Genomic DNA, 24,353 nt, shown 5'->3' with positions numbered 1-24,353 from the left:
CCCTTTGCCCCCCCCCCTTTTGAGACAGCAACAAGGCAGGGCAGGATGTGGCTCACGTTTTGGGGGCTTCTTTTCAAGGCAGCGACAGACCGTCTCTTCCAGGCGCACCGAAAAGCGCAGCACCAGGAGAATTGCTGCAAGCAGCTTCTGGCGAGTCCTCCTTTACCGCAACTTCGTCCCGGCTGCAGATCCCGCGCAGAAAGAAATGAGAACAGCCGCTCCTTCTGTCTCGGGATGGCAAAGCTTTTCCTAGCGCAGCCCAAAATGCCACTGATCTTCCCGAGCCGGCTGGGGGGTGGGGTGGGGTGTTGTTGTTTCCAGCCAGTCAGAGCCGTAGCTACGGGGTGGGGGGCTAGCCAGGTTTTTGGCCCCGGGAGGCTGACGCCCTTTTCGGCCGCTGAGAGTCCGAAGGAAACCCCCGGCGAGCCTCCCCGCCCAAGCGAGAGGCGCGTCTCCCGCCCTCTGAACCTTCACCTGCGGGCGCCCGGAGCTGGGCGCGGACTCCGCCCTTGGCAATTGTCCGCGGCGCCGCTTCCCCGAGGGCGCAGGTTGCTTGCTTCCTCCTTTGGGGCGCGGGCGCGGTGGCCTCTCTGGCTCTGCGGCAGGGCGAGACTTTCTGCTGGGCAGGGGGCAGAGCGCCATGGCGTCTCCCGAAGACCCCTTGACGAAGGAGCCCCTGGAAGAAGGAGGCGAGAAGTTGGGGACGAAAAAGCCCCCCAAGCTCCCCGAGGTGGAGGAAGTGAAGGGCGGCCTCCCCGAGCCGCAAGGCCCGTGGCTGCAGTTTAGTCGCGGCAGCAGCCCCAGCGACTACTACGACGACTTCACCGACGACGACGACGACGACGACGACCCGGAGGACATGTTCTTCTCGCGCAGACGAGCTATCGCTGATCGAGCGCGCGCTACTGAGATGTCGGGTTTCTTTAATCGTCCCGTACTACTGCACGGCATCTTGCAAGACTTGAATGAGGACGGGCGGAGGAGGTTTCAGCGCAAACTGCGCGAGATCCCAATCCAGGAGGGCTTCGTCCGCATCCCCGAGGAGGCGCTGCAGGAGGCAGATGAGTCGCGCCTCGAAGACCTGCTGCTCAGCTACTACGGCGCAACTTACGCCCGGAAGGTGGCGGCCCAAGCACTGAGGGCCATGGGCTGCGAGGACGAGGCCCACAGGCTCATCTCCAACCGGGGAAGTAAGGCTCTCTTTCGCTCTCGATCTCGGGGGCGGGGGGGGGGAGTTTTGGTGTATCCTGCTTGTCGCAGCCGTTCAGTCGTTCCTGACAGCAGAGCTCTGCATCCATAGTTGCTCTAGCCCAGGACTGATCTGCAGCCATGAAGAAGGGAAGTAAAAGCAACCATCTACTTGAAAGGTTTTTTAAGTATGTTACTTCATATGCAAGGCAAGACATTTGAGTGATAGTAATAATTTGGTACATTTCAATAGTCTGATTGCTATTGCTTAAAATATTATAAATACCTTCAGCACACTTAGGATGCACTGAACAGCAAAGAATCAGCCTTAAGCAAAAGGGCTCAAAGTCTGTAGGACTCAGGGTTGAAGTTGTCCCTTGTAGAAGGGAAAGTCCTTTTTCTTTCATGCTTGAGCCCTGCAAAAAAATTAAATCACGCCTGTAAGTTCAGAAAGTTTGCAGGCCCTCCAGTCCCAACATCTCTGGAACAGAAGAAGGTCCCAAATGGGCCTCACAGTGCATCTAGCTCAGGCTTGCTAATATTGCCTTATGGCGACTCTCCAGGATTTCAGGCAGGAGTCTTTCACAGCCCTACCTGGAAACACCTAGGGATTGAATCTAGGACCTTCTGCATGCAAAGCAGGTGTTCTGCCACTGAGCCATGGCTCTTCCCTGGTCATCCAACTGGAAGTGCTGCCTGCTGAATGTCCTGCAAATACTGGTAGCTTGCTCTAGGAAGAGAAGGAGGAATTTCCATTCTTTATGATGGTATAGGTAGGTTCCCTGGATTTTCTATTCAATACTGCCACTAATACAAATGATGACAACAGCACAGTCTCCAAATGGCTATCTGCTGAACATACTGCATGCCCATTATTACCTCAGATTATTATTATAAATAAGGAACTGGGGTTTGCACCCCACAATAAACTTTTGGCTAACCCATATGACACAACCATACTTCCAGCAGTGTGCCATTTTTAGAAAGCTTTCAGTCTCTTAATTTGGATGCTGAAATGGGTGCCAGCACCCATTACTATTAATAGTCAAAATATGCGGCAAAATAACAAGGAAGTAGAAATGTGATCACAATAAGATGGCATTAAGTTGTGTCCAAACCAGTGCTATTTGGGGTCCAAAACACTGTCAAGGGTGTCTGCCAGTGCCAAGAATAGCCTATATATTAAAAAGAATGAGGAACTGAGTGTGTGCACCCCACAGTAAGCTTCTCTCCACCAACAATGGTACAGCCACATCCCCAGGAGACTGTTGGTGGATCATATCCATCCCAGTGCTTCCTTTGGGCCCAATGTCTTACAGGAATAGAAGTAGTCTAGTTTAGTCAAGATGCAGAGGGAGGGGCTAATGTTTACTGCACGGAGAGTTTCTGCCTCCTCTGAATAAGTGTTTTCTGGCTCTCACTGTTTGGAAGGTCTACATTCTAAGCCTCTTCCCTAATATGTTGGTATTCTCATTGGGGTAGAAAAACACCCCCCCCAATGGCTACTGTGACACACCACCCCGGTCATTGGTTAAGGAAATAAGTGCTAGCGCCAATTAAGAAGAAGAAGAGGAGGAGGAGGAGGAGTTTGGATTTGATATCCCACTTTATCACTACTCTAAGGAGTCTCAAAGCGGCTAACATTCTCCTTTCCCTTCCTCCCCCACAACAAACACTCTGTGAGGTGAGTGGGGCTGAGAGACTTCAGAGAAGCGTGACTAGCCCAAGGTCACCCAGCAGCTGCATATGGAGGAGCGGAGACGCGAACCCGGTTCACCAGATTATGAGTCCACTGCTCTTAACCACTACACCACACTGGCTCCTATATTAAATATAGAAAGGGGCTGCTTTTGGGGGGAGGGAATAAAACCGCCAATTTTGACCTCTCCCTTACCTGCCCACAGGTTATGGAATGCAGAAGAATGAAAGAAATAAAAAAGTGTGGTAAGTCCATCACAATTCTGCTTGCAGCTTACAGTGGAAGAGCAATGATCGGATGATGTGAGTTTCAGAAGGCAGGATAAGACCTTAGCTTGGGAGGGAGCTGCATTCTCCCGCAACATAAAGCCTGCCCCCCCAAATAAATCCTGGCTACACCCATGGCTGCGACGGACCCCAATGTGCTTCTGTGGCGAACCCCATCAGGCCTTCCCTGCTGTTGTGGCAGACCCCATCCAGCCTCCTCTCGCCACTTGACGTCACATGCACACCACAATTCTCTGACTTCAAACTTCTGCATATTATCATAGAACATGGTTTGCATGCAGGACTGGCCCCAGACATTTTGGTGCCCGAGGCAAATCAAATTGGTGTTCCCCTGGGAATTGTAGTTTGCTAAGGGCAGTGCTTTAAAATAAAAAAAAAGTTTAGGGGTACTCTCATTTTGACTCAAGAAAATCACCATTTTATAGTTCAAATCAGGAAAAATAAATATAGTAAATAGACAAAAGTACAAAGATTCACAAAATGTTTAGGGGTATGCATTCCCCTGTGTCCCCCCAGAAAAAAGCACTGGCTAAGGGTGTGTGTGTGTGTGTGTGTGTGTGTGTGTGAAAACACAGGGAAAAGTCAATTCTCTCCTTTCCCCCCCCCTCCTGCCTTCCTTCCTTCTCAGCAGCCCCACCAGCAAATGAGCAGTGGCAGGAGAGCATCAGTGGCAGGGAAACCCCTTGCCCTGCTGTGGGTGGGGCAGTGCTGCGGCCAGGGGGGCTGAGCCAGGCTGTGATGGACAAGGGGACCTGAGAGCCACTGAAAGATGCAGCAGCCAGTGTGATGGGAGGAGGGAGCTGAGGAGAAAAAGGACCCTGGCTTAGCAGCATCCTTCCTAGAACAGCTTCTGCTCCTCTCAAGGAGAAGGAAAATGAGAGGGGAAGTCACAAGCGATCTGGTGTGTGTGTGTGTGTGTGTGTGTGTGTGTGTGTGTGTGTTAAGCAGAGGTGGCAATCTTTTTTCCAAAATGCATGTTATGTACACACATGCACACTCTTCCCTTTTTCAAAACCAACACCTAAATGTATACAAAATCCAGATCTGTGGGTGGTGGGCTCTGGGAGGAGGACTGTCACACTAAATCTCGAGTTAACTTGGTTGATTTGCAAGCAATAGGTAGTAAGTTTTCTTGGGGGAGAAAACCCTATTGAACACAAAAATTCCTTAAACACGAACAAATAGCAAAGATTCCCCCCCAAAAAAAAAAAAATTTCTTCCCTGGGGATCCAGTTGCCATGGATCCCCATTCCCCCAGCTCTGCTGCAAAGACTGCTCCATTCTCCTCCCAGTATACTGGTACTTCTGAAGTCCATTATTTACAACTGCCCAGGTGTAGAACGGTTCCCCACTCTGGCCAGTAAAAAAAACCCTAAAAGAAACCCCTGAGTTGCCAGTTTGTCAGTTCCCCGCCCCCCGATGGCTGTTGCCTTCTGCTGGTGGAAAGGAGGCTGCCTTACCTGAAAGAGGAGGAAGAGCTGGACCTGACAGCCAAAACCAGCCAGCTTGATAATACCATATGGGGCCAAGAGGGGAGAGGGAGAAGCAACAAGAGAGGCAGCTGATGGGATTGAGCTCCCTCTACAGATTTGCTCCACCAGCACAGCTTCAAACCAGCCACACACCTTCCTTTCAGGTCTCCATTTTGAAAATCACTCCATTACAACTTTCCCCTCCTTGTTCCTTGGGAGTACAGGTGAAGTTGTAACAGTTCCAATTTCAAAATAGCTGTGTTGTTGAGGAGGGGTGTTAGTGGGTGGCAAAGAAGCACCCAAGCAGGGTGAAGCAAGCTGCCCCCACCAAAGACAGCTTGCCTCCCCCTCTTAATGGGCAGCCTGGCTCTCTTTGTTTTTGCCACAGGTCACTGGAAGGAGTCACTATCACTGGTGACGAAATGGTCTGCAAGGGAAGAAAAGAGTTACTTGAAATTGTTGAAAAGGACCTAGAATTCTTTTTAGCTATATTATACTATGGCTCTATTATCACACTGAAAGAATACATGGACTTGCGGAAAGCAAAGGAAGATTCCAAGGAGAAATGTCAAAAACTGCTGAATATGATCCAGGAAAGGGGGGAGGCAACTTGTTGCTGGTTCCTGGAACAAGTAGAAAGGAAACATCCAGGCTCCATTCAGATTCTGCTAGCTGCAGTCCATGGTAAGTTTGACTTAGAGTACTTTCAAAGCTTCAGGACACTTCAACTACCTTCCTCCTCCTTGCAACAGTCAGGTCAGGTAAAGAATTGTCTTTTACAGGCTCAGGTAAAAAATTGGTCCAGGCTACAGGCTCCTCAGTGGCGCAGTCAGAATCCCGACTATTTGCAGAGGAAGTAAGAAGAACCAAGATGGAAAACCCAGCATCTTCTGGGACAAGTGTCGTGTGTAACCTGTGTCCCAGTGAGGTAGGTGGCTGGACATCTTACTTGCATTACCCACCCACAGGAATGAATGAATACACATTGATACTTGGCAGGTGATTCTGTCAAAGTTCTGATGGATCTCTGGAATGGAGAAATGACCAGGGCAGCTTCCTTTCTCTGCAACTGGAGCCAAGCTGGTCCACTGGCTGTTTATAATAATAGTTGAACAACTGGACAGAACCCTTTGGCACCCCACTTTTCATTTTTTCCCTGAGAATGAAAAGAAAACATTAATGAGCACTCTCTGTGTTCCTTTGGTCAGTCAACCAGCTACAAATCCATCTAATGGTCATCCAGCCCTCATTTTGACAGCTTCCCTGCAAGATTATCATGGGGAACATTTTCAAAAGCCTTTTTGAAATCAAGATACACTACATCCACAGCATTCCCCTAATCCACCTGATTCCATTTCTCACGAAGACTAGAATCACCATTTTCTGCTTGGTCTCCCACATTTCTTGAAGTATCTGCCATGTTGCTAGTAGTCTGTGTCTGTTTCTGTTTCTGTTTCTGTAGCGAACCTGTACTAGATTGCTTGCAGTTGCACAGATTGCCTGTTTTTTGTTGATTCAGAATCACTGGCATGCCCAAAGAATTAAGAATAAATTTATGATGAAGAGTAAGTACAGGGTTGGTTTTGTAAAAGAGTTTGATTCTGGCCTTTGCTGGAGTTAAGGATTTAGGCAGCCATCTTTATCAGCATTGGCCATGCCCAATTTGCCTCTCTACAGCAGGCATAGGCAAACTCAGCCCTCCAGATGTTTTGGGACTACAATTCCCATCATCCCTGCCCACTGGTCCTGTTAGTAAGGGATCATGGGAGTTGTAGTCCCAAAACATCTGGAGGGCCGAGTTTCCCTATGCCTGCTCCTTTACAGTCCTGGGGAAAAAGAAAGTACACCCTGTTTCAATTCTGTGGTTCTACATAGGAGGACATTATAACAATCACCTGTTCCTTAGCAGGTCTTCAAAATAGGTAACACATGATGTCTAACACCATGCCATGGTTTATTTAACAGAAATGAAGCCAAAATGGAGAAACCATGTGTGAAAAACTAAGTACACCTTACAATTCAGCAGTTTGTACAACCACCATTAGCAGCAATAACTTGAAGTAATTGTTTTCTGTATTACTTTTATCAGTCTCTCACATCGTTGTGGAGGAATTTTGGCCCACTCTTCTTCACAATATTGCTTCAGTTCATTGAGGTTTTCCGGCATTTGTTTATGTGTAGGTCTCCTAAGGTCCCATCACAGCATTTCAAATGGGTTGAGGTGTGGAGTTTGACTGGGCCATTGCAACACCCTGATTCTGTTCTTTTTCAGCCATTCTGTTACAGATTTGTGGGCATGCTGTGTATCATTGTCCTGATGCATGACCCAATTTTGGCCAAGCTCTAGCTGTCTCGGATGGCCTCATGTTTGACTCTAGAATACTATGGTATACAGAGGAGTTGTTCTGCCAAATGCAGCGGTTCTTTCTAAGGATACCAGGACAAAAGAAACGAGGAGGTGGAAGGGGAACCAAAACAGCTTTATTAAACAAACACCAAACAAAACATACATACACAAAATGTCCTCAATCTGCTCCCAGGAGCCCCTCAAGTGGATAGCAAGGACACATAAGCATGTAGACTCACAGCACCCTAGTCTTGGGTCTGTGATGAGACTCTCTTTCTCATCCCACATGCCTGCCTTTTATAGAGAGCTTGATCTTAATTAGCAACATCTGTGTTCAAACATCCAAGCTCTCTTTCCTTAAAGAAACATCCACACAGAAGCTAAGTTTGGGTCACGGCTCAGATATGGGGATAACTCAAAGACATGCCACTATCTCCTCGTAACAATATCTTCCGGATTGTTTCCCATACAGGAGTTAATGGTTGACTCAATGACTGCAGTGTTCCCAGGTCCTGTGGCTGAAAAACAAGGTTTCTCCTGGCAACCCTTCCAAACAAACCATATTTGTTCAGTCTTTTTCTAATTGTACCGTCATAAACTTTAACATTTAACATGCCAACTGAGGTCTGTACAGCCTGAGATGTAACTCTTGGGTCCCCACCCCCCAATATCTCTGAGCATTGTACAGTCAGGCTACTACAGCCAAAATGAATGCAGAACAAAGCAGATATAGAAGAGCCTTTAGAGGTGTTTAGTTGTGGGTTTGACCTCAAGCAGTGCTGCTTGGTGTGGTCACAAGGATGTTAGAAACAGACAGGTATGTCCTGTTTTCAGATGGGAAATGGCATCTGGTGGCCACGTTAATGGTTAATGATTTTGTTACAGGATCTTCCAGAAACAGTCAGACCAGAGGTGTTTTCGGACTCAGAACGGAGTCATGAAATATACAGGTGATCTTCCAAAGCTTTCTCCCTGAAGGGAAAAGTTTCTACATTGATTTTTTTTTGGTGGGAAACATACCCCAATTACATCTTCACCTGCACATTGCATTCCTGGTCTCTTCATTAAGGAATTCCCAGGTTCCCAGGAGCAGAGCTGGCAAAATATTACCTTGCAACTGTTAGGGAAAAATTCCAGCCACCACCTTCCCCCACCGCGCAGCCTCCTCGCGGGACTCCCGCGCTGCCAAATGCGGGACCTGGAAGCCTCTTTTCTACCTTTCCCCCCCCCGACGATGAGCGGGTACCCCTTCACATAAGTCGCACAAGCACCACACAAGCCCTCGCGATAAAGGGCATCCCCAAAATGTTCCGATCTGCGCCCCGAAAACCCTCCGAGAAGCCTCCTGTCAAGCGCTCCTCGTATCGTCCATTTTCTCAATGAACGGCAAGCCGGCCAATCAGGAGCATGCATTCAGCTCAGCCTGCAAAATGGAACGTTCAGGTCAGCTACTATGATTCAATCATCACCTTCACGCTTGACTGAACACTAAGTGGGTTTTGACAGGCTCCCTGCTGGGAGAACAATGGAATCGAAACTAAAATGTAACCAGTTGAGGAAACTATTAATTATAACTTGCAACAATGTATCAAATGGACAATTTAGACGCTGGGTGGCCCCATTTTGACAGCTCGAAATATTTATTATTGTAAAAATCCACAACTCCTGAACGCAGTGTCCGATTTGCCTGGTTCGGGTGTCTATTTGCTCCTTGTAAAATAACCTTTCTAACCCCTCGGTCCCCGCCATCCTCCGATCATCGGAAGTATATTATTTCGATACTGCATAATTTTTGGACTCTCCACTCAGTGGCTTTCATAATCCCCTAAGCAGCGAGTCACGTCCGCAGGAGGAGATGCCCCCTCCCGATAATCCAGTCAAGCACCCATCCATCAGCTACCATGGCAGCAGACATCCTCCTAGGAGCTTTCTATTGTCCTGACGCAGAAGAAACCTTCAATGTGTATTACACCCACCCTAGATCCATTCACCGGTTCCTGCCATCCTTCCTGTTATGCAAAACTTGTTTTTCCCCTATGCAAATCTTACTGTAACCTCCTCTCTCTCCTCCCATCTCTGACGTTTCTGTGATGTATTTCGCTATGTATTCTGGGCTACCGCGGGAACTTTTAAAAGTCCAGGACACCCTTTGTTCGGGGTTCGGATCCTCCTGAACCTTGTTGCGCAATAAACTCCTTTGCTTTTGCTCCAATCTCCGGCTGGTCTCCATTGCCTCCGCAGCGAACCACGGGCTTCCTCCGTAGGACCGGGAGCTGAGCCTTCTCGACCCGGTAATTTCCGTAACAGTCTTGGTGCCGAAACCCGGGACCTGCGTTCTCCCGTGGTGGCTGGGGACCCCCACCGAGCCTTCAGCCGGCAACGGGACCCTTTTCTCCCGTGGAGACTCGACGGATCCCTGGCCATCCTCCGGGCGGTAATTGCAGGTCTCAAGGGGAGCCAACCGGGGAGCAAAGGCAAAGTTCAGCCGGCTTCGTCTCCAACGATCCAGCGGATCGCGGTGGAAGACGCGTAAGTATAAATCCAGTGCACTGGTGATTGGGGGGAGGGGGGAGGTAAGCCTGGCAACCGCAATCTACTGCTCTCTTGCCTATCATTTCTTGCCTGTCTCTCAGTCTGTCCCGTGGACTGCTGCTCAACTCGAAAGGGGAGTCCTGAGCTCTATCTCTTTTTCTCCAATACCCAGTCAGCCGCCCCGTTAGCTGGTCTAACGAACGCAAGGGACTGGGCTCTTTTTCTACTTTGCCAGCCGCCCCGAGTAGGTGAAAGATCCTAACGAACGCAAGGGGCAAAGGACTTTTCTGCACTATCTTAAACCTCAGCCGCCCCGGTCGGGCCATGTAAAACACGCTGGTCGTGCGTGAGCCCGCTTCCGAACGCAAGGGAGGTTTTTCCGGACCGTTTAACCCTATCAAAAGGGCTGCCCGATCTGGCACTGCTGTGGCAGGCGTCCAGTAGGGCTCCCTTCCTTAGCTGTTAACGATAGGCAGGAGGTTGCCAGGTGGGGGTACCCTGTAATGGGTGGAAATGGGGGTTGATGAATAGGAATAGATGAGAAGAAACGGAAGAGAAAGGAAGAGGAAAAGGGAGCTCCAGAAAAAAGGAAAGGAAGAGGTAGTTTAGAGTAGATCCCCCTGGTCAGCCGCCCCGCTAGCCGAACTAGTGAACGCAAGGGACCAGGCTAGATTATTGGAACGTCGTGTACTGTACTTTGTTTATGTTAAGAAACCCCCTGTCCCACTCCCTTTGTGAGAAAACCCGACTTACTAAGATACCTTTCCCATCCCTCCTTTCCAAAACCCAGGTTCCTCTTAAAACCCCAAGGAACAATGGGTGCCAAGGCTTCGAAGCAGGGTCGCACTTCCACTGGGAAGAAGGCTTCACGGAAGCCTTCTTTTACCCAGCCGGAACCCGACTCTCCCCTCATGCTTGTCATGGATCATTGGAAGATAGTTCCGGACCATGAGACTTTGTCTAGACAGAAGTTGCAAGATCTTTGTAGGAATTCCTGGCCGACTTTTACTGAAAGAGTACCATCTGAACTCCGCTGGCCACCGGAGGGATCCTTCCATCAGGATCAACTAAATACATTAAGGAAGCTCTTACTGGAGGAAAAGCCTCGTCAGCTTGATTATCTGAAGGCTTTCGAGACTGTGAATCAAGTCCTTAAGACTCTAAAGCCGTCCCTGTCGCTCCAGATGCCCACGATTGAAACCACTAGAAAAGATCTTAAGAAACCGAAGGAAGGTCATGCGCCACCCCCCTATGAGGAACCTTTGAATGAGGACTCCATGGATCAGGCCCCGGCACGTTCTTATAATCGTCCCGGGCCAGCCCCAACTGCTCCTTCAGCCCAGAATAAAATCCTGATGCAGAATCAGCCCCGGGGACTTGAAAACTATGCCAGTCCCAATAACCAAGCGAGGGCTCAGGATGGCCAGGCATTGGTTCACCCCGCCGGCCAGGAAGGGACTGTAGTGTTGCCCGGCGTGCTTATGCATCCCGACTCCACTCCATCTCCTGTCAGCGACCATAGCGCCTACCCCCCATCCGTTCACCGACAGTCCGTCAAAGCAAAGACCAAGAGCAATGGGGGAAACAGTCACCAGGCGACCTCCTTCCAGATGCCACTGAGGGCTTTCCCCATACCACCGACGGTCCCGGATGGGGCCCCACGTATGATCTATGCCCATCAACCCTTCCGTACTGCCGATCTGATTAACTGGGCTAACACGATGCCCTCTCTAAGAGATGACCCTGACAAGTGTCACCGGCAAATTGCTACCATTTTCTCTTCCCATCACCCTTCTTGGACTGATGTCCACGTACTCTTAAATGCCCTATTCAATGAGGCTGAAAAGGCTGACATCCTCAGTAAGGCTGAAGAAGCCCTAAATCAGGAGAATTACCAGGAAGGGAGACCTCAAGGGGTGGAGGCTTTAACACCTAGAGACCTCCGGAGCGAACCCAACCCTGCCTGGGACTATAATACCCCAAATGGTATCTGGTGCCTGAACCTGTTTAAAAGGGCCATCCTAGATGGTATCAAGGCTTCAGGACAGCGCACCATAAATTGGACAAGGGTCCAGACTGTAATACAGGGACCCAATGAACACCCTTCGGACTATTATTCTCGGTTGGTGGCGGCCATAAAAACGTGGGGTGGAATAGACCCTGAAAATCCTCACCACGAGATAATAGTAAAGGGTTTCTTTAAGGACCAAGCAACACCAGACATAAGGAAAACTTTGAATCTCCTAGTGGGTTACGACGGGAAAACCTTTAGTGAGATATTATCAATTGCAAAATCCGTCTTTAACAATCGAGACGAAAAGAAAAGGACGGACACCAGGACAGAGGAAGAGGGAGTGCTTGCCCTCAGTATGGAAACCCCTTGCTTCCCAGCTCCAGGGTTCCCGGCCAGGGGAGGAGGCAGGGGGCGAGAAAGAGGGGGAGGATTGAATGCAAGCCCATCCATGCCACGACCCTGGGGCCCATCCACTGGCCTTTGTCATCTGTGTTTTCAACCAGGGCACCTAAGACGAAACTGCCCATATTTATACCCGGGGAGCCCATGGGTTGAAACCAACTCTTACCCATTCCCCAGAGGAAACTCCCCATACTCCACCTTTCCTTCGCACCCCCCTTGGGCCCAGGGCTATGAGAACCAGCAAATGGTGCCACCTCATCCCCAAGGGAATTGGCCACCCCAAGGCACCCAGGTCTCGGTGGCCCAACCAACCGCAGAGTCACACCCTCCAAATCCTTTCCGTGCCCCTCTGCCAGCTCAAACTGACCCGCAATTCGTTCAAGCCCCTCCTTCCGACTTGAGAACATAAGGAGAGCCCCAACAGGACCTTGAAGCCCTTCCCCTTTGGACTGCGCTCAATTCCCACCCCTCGTATACCCGGGGGTACAGCCCACCGTACCCCAGCACCGCACCCCAGCATCGTACCCCAGTTCCTGTTCCTCGTACCCCAGCAACGCACCCCAGCAACGCACCCCAGTTCCTGTTCACCGCACCCCAGTTCCTGTTCGTCGCACCCCAGTTCCTGTTCGTCGTACCCCAGTTCCTGCTCGTCGCACCCCAGTTCCTGCTCGTCGTACCCCAGTTCCTGCTCGTCGCACCCCAGTTCCTGCTCGTCGCACCCCAGTTCCTGCTCGTCGCACCCCAGTTCCTGTTCGTCGCACCCCAGTTCCTGTTCGTCGCACCCCAGTTCCTGTTCGTCGCACCCCAGTTCCTGCTCGTCGCACCCCAGTTCCTGCTCGTCGCACCCCAGTTCCTGCTCGTCGCACCCCAGTTCCTGTTCGTTGTACCCCAGATCCTGTCTACCGCGCCCCAGTCCCTGTGTCACCGTTCCCAAGTCTTCAGGCATCGTTCCTGCTTGTGTTTTTGGACTTGCCGCTATTGACAGCTTTTGACAGCTGTTTGACAGCTCTCCGTGTTTTGGACTTGCCGCTATTGACAGCTTTTGACAGCCTTTTGACAGTTCTCCACATTTTCGGACTTACCACTTTGACAGCTTGCCCTATTCTGACTGCTTGCCGTTTGACAGCCTTTTGACAGTTCACCACATTTTCGGACTCACCACTTTGACAGCTGTTTGACAGCTATTTGACAGCACATCCTGTCTCCTCGTTGGCCACCTTTGACAGTTCACCAGTGTGACTACCTGCTACTTTGACAGCCGTGTGACAGCTCATCATACTCTCCGATCAGCTGGCTTTTGACAACCCACCGTGCCTGCACCCGATGTTGGCATCTAACCATGACCGGCCCGCTCTCCCTGAATACGACCAGCCGAGGCGCGTGGGGAAGGTGAGTACCAAGTCTCGAAGGTGTAGGTGTGGAGAAAAGGATTTGTGGTTCTGCGAACCAGATACAAATCTTATCTCCAAATGCGGGACTGTTAGGGAAAAATTCCAGCCACCACCTTCCCCCACCGCGCAGCCTCCTCGCGGGACTCCCGCGCTGCCAAATGCGGGACCTGGAAGCCTCTTTTCTACCTTTCCCCCCCCCGACGATGAGCGGGTACCCCTTCACATAAGTCGCACAAGCACCACACAAGCCCTCGCGATAAAGGGCATCCCCAAAATGTTCCGATCTGCGCCCCGAAAACCCTCCGAGAAGCCTCCTGTCAAGCGCTCCTCGTATCGTCCATTTTCTCAATGAACGGCAAGCCGGCCAATCAGGAGCATGCATTCAGCTCAGCCTGCAAAATGGAACGTTCAGGTCAGCTACTATGATTCAATCATCACCTTCACGCTTGACTGAACACTAAGTGGGTTTTGACAGGCTCCCTGCTGGGAGAACAATGGAATCGAAACTAAAATGTAACCAGTTGAGGAAACTATTAATTATAACTTGCAACAATGTATCAAATGGACAATTTAGACGCTGGGTGGCCCCATTTTGACAGCTCGAAATATTTATTATTGTAAAAATCCACAACTCCTGAACGCAGTGTCCGATTTGCCTGGTTCGGGTGTCTATTTGCTCCTTGTAAAATAACCTTTCTAACCCCTCGGTCCCCGCCATCCTCCGATCATCGGAAGTATATTATTTCGATACTGCATAATTTTTGGACTCTCCACTCAGTGGCTTTCATAATCCCCTAAGCAGCGAGTCACGTCCGCAGGAGGAGATGCCCCCTCCCGATAATCCAGTCAAGCACCCATCCATCAGCTACCATGGCAGCAGACATCCTCCTAGGAGCTTTCTATTGTCCTGACGCAGAAGAAACCTTCAATGTGTATTACACCCACCCTAGATCCATTCACCGGTTCCTGCCATCCTTCCTGTTATGCAAAACTTGTTTTTCCCCTATGCAAATCTTACTGTAACCTCCTCTCTCTCCTCCCATCTCTGACGTTTCTGTGATGTATTTCGCTATGTATTCTGGGCTACCGCGGGAACTTTTAAAAGTCCAGGACACCCTTTGTTCGGGGTTCGGATCCTCCTGAACCTTGTTGCGCAATAAACTCCTTTGCTTTTGCTCCAATCTCCGGCTGGTCTCCATTGCCTCCGCAGCGAACCACGGGCTTCCTCCGTAGGACCGGGAGCTGAGCCTTCTCGACCCGGTAATTTCCGTAACACAACATTGGTGTTGCTTATGCCCAGTTGTTTATATCCCTGCCCTGCCTAACCTCTGAGGAATGAGGTTAACATCCAAAAAAGGGTGTCTAAAACAGAGCAGAGTGTGAGGAAGGTGAAAAGTCTGTAGTTCTGGCTTTTGGGAGAAATGGTTGTTCCTACTCCTTAGTATGAATGTATGCATTTATTTGTTTGTTTGACTTCTATCCCACCTTTCTTCCAAAGTGTTAGCATTCTAGAAGAGGATATATTCATTATATACTGTATTATCCTTGCTTTTTCACGTTTGTGAGTTCATCAGAGTGCCACATCTTTGCAGCTTAACAGAGAAGCTTACTTAGCCTAGTTTTAGCTTGTGCGGTGCTAGTTTTACCTTTTCAGTTTACAAAATCCAGCATGTTTTAAGGCAGATTAGTATTTCTCCTTTTCTTCCCCTTAAAAATAACACAGAAAAAGCAGTGTTGTGCAGTAGCTACTATTTTTCTAGAAAAAGAGGTGCTGGAACTCGCCTTGAATGCCTCCCTTGTTCTTTTTGAATGGGAATAATGCCTACCCAAGAAGTGGAGGAACTGAGTTCCAGTGAGTTCTGACTCAAAGAAAGGTCTGGTCTTGTGAAAAGTAAAAATAATATGTACTCAGCCTCAGCACATCTCATGGGCCTATCTGGCCAAACATGAAGAAAGTGTCTTGCCCAAAACCACCCAAGGAGCTTCATGAAGGAAGCTCATTGTCCTGCTTTCTCTTTGTCCACTTCCTGGGCTTTATTGCCCCTTCGTCCAAATACTGTAACCATCTCTAGTTATTTCCCACCAGATTTGCTACTCTGTCCAGACATTTGTTGGGATACAAACCATCCATCCCACTTTTCAGTTGTGATTCTGGCATTAATATTCCACATCTGCAAGCCATTTTTAATGCACTGCTTTCCATAGGGGTTTAAGTGTGCACAGGTCTCTTCTTAATCTTCATAGAATTGTAGAGTTGGAAGGGACCAAGGGGATCATCTAGTTCAACCCCCTGAAATTCAGGAATATGCATATCTCCTATACAGGGATTGAACTGGCAACCTTGGCACTGATCAGCACCATGCTCTCACCAGTTGTAATGTTTCATTGATATTTTATGGTCAAATATTATTGAGTCCAAGTAGTTGGGGTGGGGATTGCTTCCCATCAGGAAGATGTAGAGAGTGTCCAGCTGGTGTTCAGTCCACTTCTCTTTCCATTTTTCCCTTTGTGCCATTCAGACTGTGTTTCACAAAGGCTGGATCCTTCCTTTGCTTGTATACTGATGTCATATTTGAGGTGAAAGGAGCTGTGACCATCACCTACCACTTTGATTCATGGTCTAAGTACCTGGCCAAACAGAACACGGGGAATTGGGTTGTCGCTGGGCCTTTGATCAACATTGAAGCAGATCCAGCAGAGGCTGTGGCAGCTGTTCACTTCCCTCACTTCTTGTGTCTTGCAGGTATGGTAGGCAAAAAAGTTTGTAACAAAATATTGTATGTAACAGGAAGGGTGCAGTGATGAGCTTTGTCATCTAGACTCAGGTAAGGTCATGCACAGAGTGGATGCAGAGGAGTGGTGGGAGACACCAGTTGGGGAATCCCCAAGGGAACCCCCAGGGGAAGAAGGCTTAGAGCCAGGAGATTGCTGGTGGGACAATGACGAGTGATCAGAGGGAGCATCCTGGGAGGAGGTGGTGTCGGAGGTTGGAGAGGGAATAGGGTTTAATGAGCAGGAAGAGGCTGTGACCGAGAGCAGTGCAGAAGTGGAGGCTGGAGAGGAGGTGGGCCAGGAGACAGATGTGAGGCAGGCCGATGAGAAGCCAGGGAGTCTCCCCTCCTGCTGCGACCAGCTCCCTTCCCCACTCATATCCCAGAACCAGAAGTGGTATGAAGAGGGCAGAGCAAATACAGACATGGTGATGTAATATGAGATTGCTTGGGAAGGACCTGGGGGAGGAAGAGCCTAAGAGGAACAGCCTCACAGGGGCTAAATGTACCAGAATGAGTTGTAGTGCTCAGTAGAATTGGCTTCCTGGGCTAGCCTTCTTTCTTTGAATAAAGGGTTGACTTCGGTGACATTGGTTGTTGCACTTCTGACCTGCTCTTGACTCCAGCTCCTGACTAATGGGTCCATAGTTTCCCACTTGTAACATGTTTATTTTTCCTTTGTGCTTCTTTCCAGGTAAAGATGGTTCCCAAGTCCACATTGCACATTTTGTGGAAGGGGGGATAAGTTTAGAGAAGCCAGACAGAGTGGGGCCATATCATGTTATTTTGGAAAACCCAAACTTCTCTCCACGTGGAGCCATTTTGAAAACGTCATGGTTTAAGCGGAAGATACGGGTCCACACTGTGGCACTGCTCTATCAAATGTTTCAGTTCCAGCCCCCAGCATTCCACCTGTACCTCCTACCCAATGACCGTTCCATCACAAAGGTAACTCAGATTCTCCAACTCTGATTGGTATTCCAGACGTCCTGGATCTTTTGCTTGACCATAGGAAGCCTGACAGAGTAGCTATACAAAATTATGTATCAGAGTGTTTCATGGTTCATGAACTGTATCACCCTTTGTTGGGCTTGATCTAATTTACCAAACTGGTAGTCAACATTAACACACACCCTAGAGAGAAGATTGACAGTTGTCCTTCCATGAGTTACTTTTGTTCCCACCAGTAGTGATGTTTAAAAGTGGCATTTCCAATACTGAAATAAGCATTTTTCTTTTGCTGGGTAACCTCCTTTTCACAAGACCAGTGCCCTGCCTGGTTCCCTTGATAACAGCATTGTCAGTGAAATCATACGAGCAAAACATCTTGATGCTACAGTTCTAAGTACATTAATCCTTCTCTGAAATCAGTGGAGCTTCCTTCAAAATAAATGCTTTTGGTGCTGACCAAATTTTCCTTGTTTATTAGTTACTATCAGGTTTCTCCAAAATCTCTAGAGGAAAACCGTTTCTTCTGGTTTGCAAATATTGCAAACATAAAAGATAAAATGTCGTCTCAATTTCAACTGGTTTCCTGTGTTGTCTCATCGGGAGAGGTGGCAGGGTGTCTCAGGATAGCTGGTTCCCCTCTGTTGCTTCATAGGTCAAGCTGGCCAATCCAAGGGTCCAGACTGAAGTTCCCCATGGGGTGGTGAAATTACCTCTCCATTTTTTGGTCTCTACTACCAAAGTGGTTTAGTTTTCTTTATATCACTGGTGGAGATCCTGTGTCCCTTCAAATGCTGTGAGACTACAAAACCCATCGTTCCTGACTCATGACATCTAGAACGTTGCAGGTTCCCCATCCCTGCCTTACATGCTGCAAGAAAGCCAAGAAAAAGGTAGGGATCCAGTCTTCCAGAAGTTGGTTATCTTTCTTGCATATCTCAGAAGTGACCTTTGCCTTTTCCAGGCGGTTCATGAGCATGAAGTACAGTGTCCTTCACAGAGAATAGAGAAACCCCCTTGGACCCTGAAACCTTTGACAATTGGCTGTCGCTTCTTTGTGAAGACAAATGATGTCAGAGTCTGTCCCAAGGTGAGGCACAAAGATGATGAAAGGTTTTGCCAAGGCAGAGCCAAGGCTGTAAAGTATGAGAATGGGGGAACTCCACCAGGATCCCTCGTCACTTTTTAATTTGACTCCTTTGGAATGGCCGACTGGGCTAAGCCCTGTTTGCACATAAGGAGGATTCATGCTTCCCCACAGGAAGTGAAATTTCAATATCTGGATGCTGACAAGATGCAGCAGTACGTGGAATTGTCTGCTGAGCAAATGCAAGACATGTTCAACTTCAGCGTGATGGACAAGCGCAAGAATGAACTCATCTGGGAGGCGTTTGTGACACAAAGTGAGTTGGAATGGAGGAAGATCAGAAGGTTGGACCATAATTTGGGAGGAAGAATGGAAAATGACACGCCAGTCACATTTCCTCTTTGACTGCCTCTTTCCTGTTCTCTTTCAGAAGACTTAAAGTCCCCTGAGATGAATTCTTCTCCTCCATACTCAGAACAAGGTCAGCAGATTTTAATTACTTATTTCCGCGTACTTAAATACCACCTTCCTCCCAATGAGAGCACAGAGTGGCTGGTGATACAATAGCATAGAAAAGTCACTTTTGTAATGTTATGGAATCCCCTTCTGATGCAAGTTCCCCTTTGCTTTAGAATATCCTTAGGTGCCAGATGAATGTCATTCAACGCAGCTAAATTTTGTGGAAACAGCTTTGGCCTGGATTCAGCACACCCAGTGTGCTAACGGAATCCAGTGCAAATGCTCATGATAGTGCAATTGGGCTTTTCTCCCTTCACCTGCCACTTCCCTCAAATGCGCTTTGGAGGGTCAAGGAGAACTCCCAGAACAGCAGGAAAGGGTACAGTGTGTGTACTTGGCTGTTGGGGAGGGATAGCTCTGTCTGGCAAGCAGGAAGGGTCACAGAGGGCGACATTTAATTTCTCCCTGTAACTGTTACAGCTTGGACTTCTCAATTTTCAGCTGAGTGTCAGTTGTTAAAATATTATTTTTTAATTGGTTTTCTAACTGCATGGTAATGCATGTTTGTTGCTTTGTTTATCTTGGTGAGCCAGCTGGAGAACTTGTGTTATGGCAGTATAAGGTGAAATCTACACACATATTTTTTTAAAAAAACACTATGAAAATGCTTTTTTTAAAAACTTTTTTTTAAAAAAATTAATTGCATTTGCCATAGCTCACTTTCGCCATCTAGTGTCACATTTGTATATTTCACTTTATAACACACATAAAGCATTTTAGTGCTGAGTGCAATATATAAATAAGTAACATTTGTAGCACAAAGTCCTAAAAATGGGCTTTGATAAAACTGCCAGGTGCTTGGGTGAAAGAACCTCAGCTTCCTTTTCTATTCCCCTGCCTCCCGCGTCTTCTTGGTTTTCCAGTCTTTTCCCTTATACTTTCCTAAAGCCTTATTCTAACTTACTCTGTTGAAGTTACCATCTTCTTGCTAAGTTAATAGTCTGTTTAGACAGTAATAATTCTATGAATATTGTCCAATCCTCCTTAAATCTTTTATCATCTTGGTTTAGTATTCTACTAGTCAGATTTTCTTTGTTGTTGTTGTTGTCGTTCAGTCGTTCAGTCGTGTCCGACTCTTCGTGACCCCATGGACCAGAGCACGCCAGGCACGCCTATCCTTCACTGCCTCTCGCAGTTTGGCCAAACTCATGTTAGTAGCTTCGAGAACACTGTCCAACCATCTCATCCTCTGTCGTCCCCTTCTCCTTGTGCCCTCCATCTTTCCCAACATCAGGGTCTTTTCCAGGGAGTCTTCCCTTCTCATGAGGTGGCCAAAGTACTGGAGCCTCAACTTCAGGATCTGTCCTTCTAGTGAGCACTCAGGGCTGATTTCTTTAAGAATGGATAGGTTTGATCTTCTTGCAGTCCATGGGACTCTCAAGAGTCTCCTCCAGCACCATAATTCAAAAGCATCAATTCTTCGGCGATCAGCCTTCTTTATGGTCCAGCTTTCACTTCCGTACATTACTACTGGGAAAACCATAGCTTTAACTATATGGACCTTTGTCGGCAGGGTGATGTCTTTGCTTTTTAAGATGCTGTCTAGGTTTGTCATTGCTTTTCTCCCAAGAAGCAGGCGTCTTCTAATTTCGTGACTGCTGTCACCATCTGCAGTGATCATGGAGCCCAAGAAAGTAAAATCTCTCACTGCCTCCATTTCTTCCCCTTCTATATGCCAGGAGGTGATGGGACCAGTGGCCATGATCTTAGTTTTTTTGATGTTGAGCTTCAGACCATATTTTGCACTCTCCTCTTTCACCCTCATTAAAAGGTTCTTTAATTCCTCCTCACTTTCTGCCATCAAGGTTGTATCATCAGCGTATCTGAGGTTGTTGATATTTTTTCCAGCAATCTTAATTCCGGTTTGGGATTCATCCAGCCCAGCCTTCCGCATGATGAATTCTGCATATAAGTTAAATAAGCAGGGAGACAATATACAGCCTTGTCGTACTCCTTTCCCAATTTTGAACCAATCAGTTATTCCATATCCAGTTCTAACTGTAGCTTCTTGTTCCACATAGAGATTTCTCAGGAGACGGATGAGGTGATCAGGCACTCCCATTTCTTTAAGCACTTGCCATAGTTTGCTGTGGTCGACACAGTCAAATGCTTTGGCATAGTCAATGAAGCAGAAGTAAATGTTTTTCTGGAACTCTCTAGCTTTCTCCATAATCCAGCGCATGTTTGCAATTTGGTCTCTGGTTCCTCTGCCCCTTCAAAATCCAGCTTGCACTTCTGGGAGTTCTCGGTCCACATACTGCTTAAGCCTGCCTTGTAGAATTTTAAACATAACCTTGCTAGCGTGTGAAATGAGTGCAATTGTGCGGTAGTTGGAGCATTCTTTGGCACTGCCCTTCTTTGGGATTGGGATGTAGACTGATCTTCTCCAATCCTCTGGCCACTGCTGAGTTTTCCAAACTTGCTGGCATATTGAGTGTAGCACCTTAACAGCATCATCTTTTACAATTTTCCAATTCCATGTATTTCACCATTTTAAGGTGCCACTCTTCTTTCATTGGTTCTACATCTGTTTTCTTTTTTTGCGCTAATAGAGTCATTGCAGCCAAAGTCGTATACATGAACAAATTCTTCTGATTTTGGGGGACTTCTGACGTTATTATAGCTTCTGGGTTTGGGGAAAATGTTCTTTTAATTTTTTTTAGTTTCATTATACAGTACAGTATATTATTTCCCGATAATCTTTAATTACATTGCAGGACCACCACATGTGGCAGAATGATCCTCTTTGCACTTTCAACATTTGTCTGTTTCTGATTTAAACATCTTTGCTAATCTGTCTGGTGTTAGATACCACCTGTGGGTCATCTTTACATAGTTTGACTTCAATGAATAACATGCAGTGAACCTCAAACCCACTTTCCACAACTGCTCCCACAGCTCTAGCCCAGCTAATCATTGATAATTTAACCATTTCTTCCTTTGTTTCCCACTCTAACAACAGATTATACATTTTTTATAATCTTTTTACCTTAGACCCTAATATCTCACTTTCCAACTGGCAAAACAACACTTTGATCTGATGGTAATGCAACCAATCTGTCAGCTGATCTTTTTATCTCTTCCATTTTTCATTTTCACCCTGGCACTGCTGTAATTTGAGACCCAAAGGTCTTCTATTGGTTCATGCCAAATGATTGTCATTTTCCCCATACTCCCTCCTTGTTTCATATGTATCCACCCACTTTCCCAGGTGCTCCTTGCTGCACAGCGACCAATGCAGTAGCATCCTGCAGCACTGACTCAGGACACGGGGTGGAAAGCAGGTAGGACTTAACGTTCCCTTTCCTCACAAAAGGCCTGTCTTGCTAGCAGGCACAGTGAAGCAGCTACCACAGGCGGGCAGCAGATACTGAGGGGGGTGTTGTTTATGCATTGGCTGCACTGTGGTCTCTGGAGGAGCAGAAACATACAAAGAAACATGCAAAGTCAACAGAAGCTGAATTGGGTCACTCTACCTATCAGTTGCATGGAGGGTTCCCCACAGAGAAGAGACATGGCTGCTTTCTCTTTGACTAAGAAATTATAATCGTAGCCTGTTGCAGAATTTGGTATGGGGCAGTGGAAGAGGTGCAGCAGAATTCTTTTGGACAGGGGCAGCTAACCTTTTTTGGCCTGAGGGCCATATGGATGGGCAGATACCTCTTTGAGGGCCACAGGCCAGTGGTGGGCATGGCCAATGTATGTGCACACAAACACACAGAGACCACACACCCAAATGCTGTGCATGCATTCCACAATAGCACACCTATGGAGCATGCAGGCTCACCAGGCATAGGGCACACACACTCCTCAGAAACACCATGTCACATAAATTTCCACCACACCGCACAAACACCTCACACATATACACAGCCAAACACTTACTCATACAAAGTGCTGCTGCTGGTGGTAAACAAAGCCCTATACTGTTTGGGATCAGGATGCCAAAATGATCAATTTAGTCCTATTATACCAAAGGGATTACTGCACCTCCTGCTGATACCTCCTGCTGATTCCATCTCATCCGGAGGTCCCATTTGGGATCAGGTTTTTGGTGTGGCAGAAGCTGCCCTTTAGATTCCCCCGCCCCCAGTTACATATCAGACAGGCGTCATCTCCACGCCCTTTTTGAAGACCTTTTTTCCCCCAGTCTCCACCCGTATTGGATCTGAAATGGTTTCGTATATTGTTAAGTAGTTTTCAGCAGTTTCATAGAAAGCAGCTCATAAACTGAAATTGAATAAAGCCTGCTTTCACACACCACACAGGGATAAATACCCTGAGCTGGGCAAATGTTGCCTTTTAGTCTTTAAAAAGCAGGAGGAGGTTTAGCTCCGATCTCAGCATTGTGCTTTTTGGCCCTCATTGCGGATAAACTTAAGGACCATTGCAACCTGCATCTCTTCCTGCTCCCTCTGTGCCAATCCCAGTCATGGAAGTTGGCAGCACTTGCAGGTGGTGTGGCTCCTTCCCAGGTCCCTTTGCTGAGCTTCTCTTGTGTTGTGCCTGCTTTTCCCTGCCTCTGGGGGTGACAATGCAGAGCGATGAAGAAGACCACCAGAGACCACCTGGTTTCCACCCTGGAGAACCTGAGGGAGGAGGATCTCAACAGATTCAAGTTCAAGCTCAATGAATTCCCCATTGCAGAGTGCTTTGACAACATCCCCCAAGGGTCACTGGAGAAAGCGAATGCCATGGATCTGGGCCGACTCCTGCTGGGATTCTACACGGAGGATTATTCTGTGCAGGTGACAGTCAATGTGCTCAATGCCATCAACTGCAGGGATGAGGCAGAGAAGCTCCTCAGCCTCACCAGGAAGAGCTAAGAAAGAAGGAGGGCCATCTCATGGAACTGGCTGGGATTGAAGGCAAATGGAGGGCCGGTCGCCACTGATGCCCCACCCGCTGGGAGGTGAGGGTGATTGATTCTGGCCATTTCTTCATGGGGACGAAAGGAGGAAAGCCTTATATCAGGGCCAGCCAATCTAGTGCCCTTCAGCTCTTCATTTATTTTACTTATTTAACAGAATTTGCATTCCTTTTAGCTGTAAACACCTCTAAGCAGTGTGTGTGTGTGTGTGTGTGTGTCAGAAGTTAATGATCAGTTGAGTTTAAAAAATTCAAAATGTAAAAAATATCAGCTATTAAAGATATATGCTTTCTAAAATAAAATGGTGTACAGGCAACTCCCCACTTGAACGTGATCTACTTGTGTGCGGCTGCACGTATGCGCAGTGCCAGGAACCTGGAAATGGAGAAGGAAACTGGAAAGTCGTCATGGCTCATGAGGAGAACCTTCCCAGAGCCCAAAGAAGATGCTGAAGAGACCGAAGGCTCAGCGGGGCTTTGTTTTGGCTGTGAATCCTCTCTTCTTTCTTCTCCTGGCAGTATTTAATTGTTACACTTCCGTATAAACTTATTCATTCTCTCCCTCTCTCTCCTGGGAACTAGCCATTCTTTGTTGAAACCTCTGCGTTTTATCAGCCCACCTCAGGGAACAATGGTGAGCCCTCTCCTGCCTTATCTGATCCTGACAATCTCCAAAAATATCTGGAAGTCAAATTGTTTTATCTCAGCCCAGCCATGGCTGCCACCCAGAATCCTCTGCAACACTTCAGTACCAGAAACATTTGCCAGTTTTATAATGCATTGGCTTCCCCCAGAGAATCCTGGGAATTGTAGTCTAGTGAGCTGCT

General features: G+C 47.8%; 2 protein-coding genes across 2 annotated transcripts; both read left to right on the top strand.

Annotated features, from left to right (window-relative positions):
* Positions 1–640: 640 nt before the first annotated feature.
* Positions 641–18,705, top strand: LOC117057519. The gene is made up of 10 exons (XM_033168369.1): positions 641–1,190; positions 3,093–3,132; positions 5,035–5,330; positions 5,429–5,574; positions 7,879–7,943; positions 15,852–16,075; positions 16,798–17,051; positions 18,016–18,141; positions 18,313–18,454; positions 18,569–18,705. The coding sequence occupies exons 1-10, from the start codon at positions 641–643 to the stop codon at positions 18,703–18,705; spliced, it is 1,980 nt and encodes a 659-aa protein (XP_033024260.1).
* LOC117058158 (pyrin domain-containing protein 1-like) lies at positions 18,592–23,725 on the top strand. Its single transcript, XM_033169127.1, has 3 exons — positions 18,592–18,619; positions 21,869–21,941; positions 23,198–23,725. Exon 3 carries the CDS (start codon positions 23,202–23,204, stop codon positions 23,481–23,483), a length of 282 nt encoding a protein of 93 aa, XP_033025018.1. The 5' UTR covers positions 18,592–18,619; positions 21,869–21,941; positions 23,198–23,201; the 3' UTR covers positions 23,484–23,725.
* The last annotated feature ends 628 nt before the right edge of the window (positions 23,726–24,353 follow it).

This window comes from Lacerta agilis, chromosome 14, assembly GCF_009819535.1.
Source record: "Lacerta agilis isolate rLacAgi1 chromosome 14, rLacAgi1.pri, whole genome shotgun sequence".
NCBI lineage: Eukaryota > Metazoa > Chordata > Lepidosauria > Squamata > Lacertidae > Lacerta > Lacerta agilis.
This window is presented reverse-complemented; position numbering and strand designations above follow the sequence as displayed.

Bases quoted from the DNA above. Each gene is read 5' to 3' on its own strand.
- LOC117058158 (XM_033169127.1), top strand. From the start codon at position 23,202: ATGAAGAAGACCACCAGAGACCACCTGGTTTCCACCCTGGAGAACCTG.
- LOC117057519 (XM_033168369.1), top strand. From the start codon at position 641: ATGGCGTCTCCCGAAGACCCCTTGACGAAGGAGCCCCTGGAAGAAGGA. The intron at 16,076-16,797 runs GTATGGTAGGCA...GCTTCTTTCCAG, and splicing joins TCACTTCTTGTGTCTTGCAG to GTAAAGATGGTTCCCAAGTC. The intron at 18,142-18,312 runs GTGAGGCACAAA...GCTTCCCCACAG, and splicing joins ATGTCAGAGTCTGTCCCAAG to GAAGTGAAATTTCAATATCT.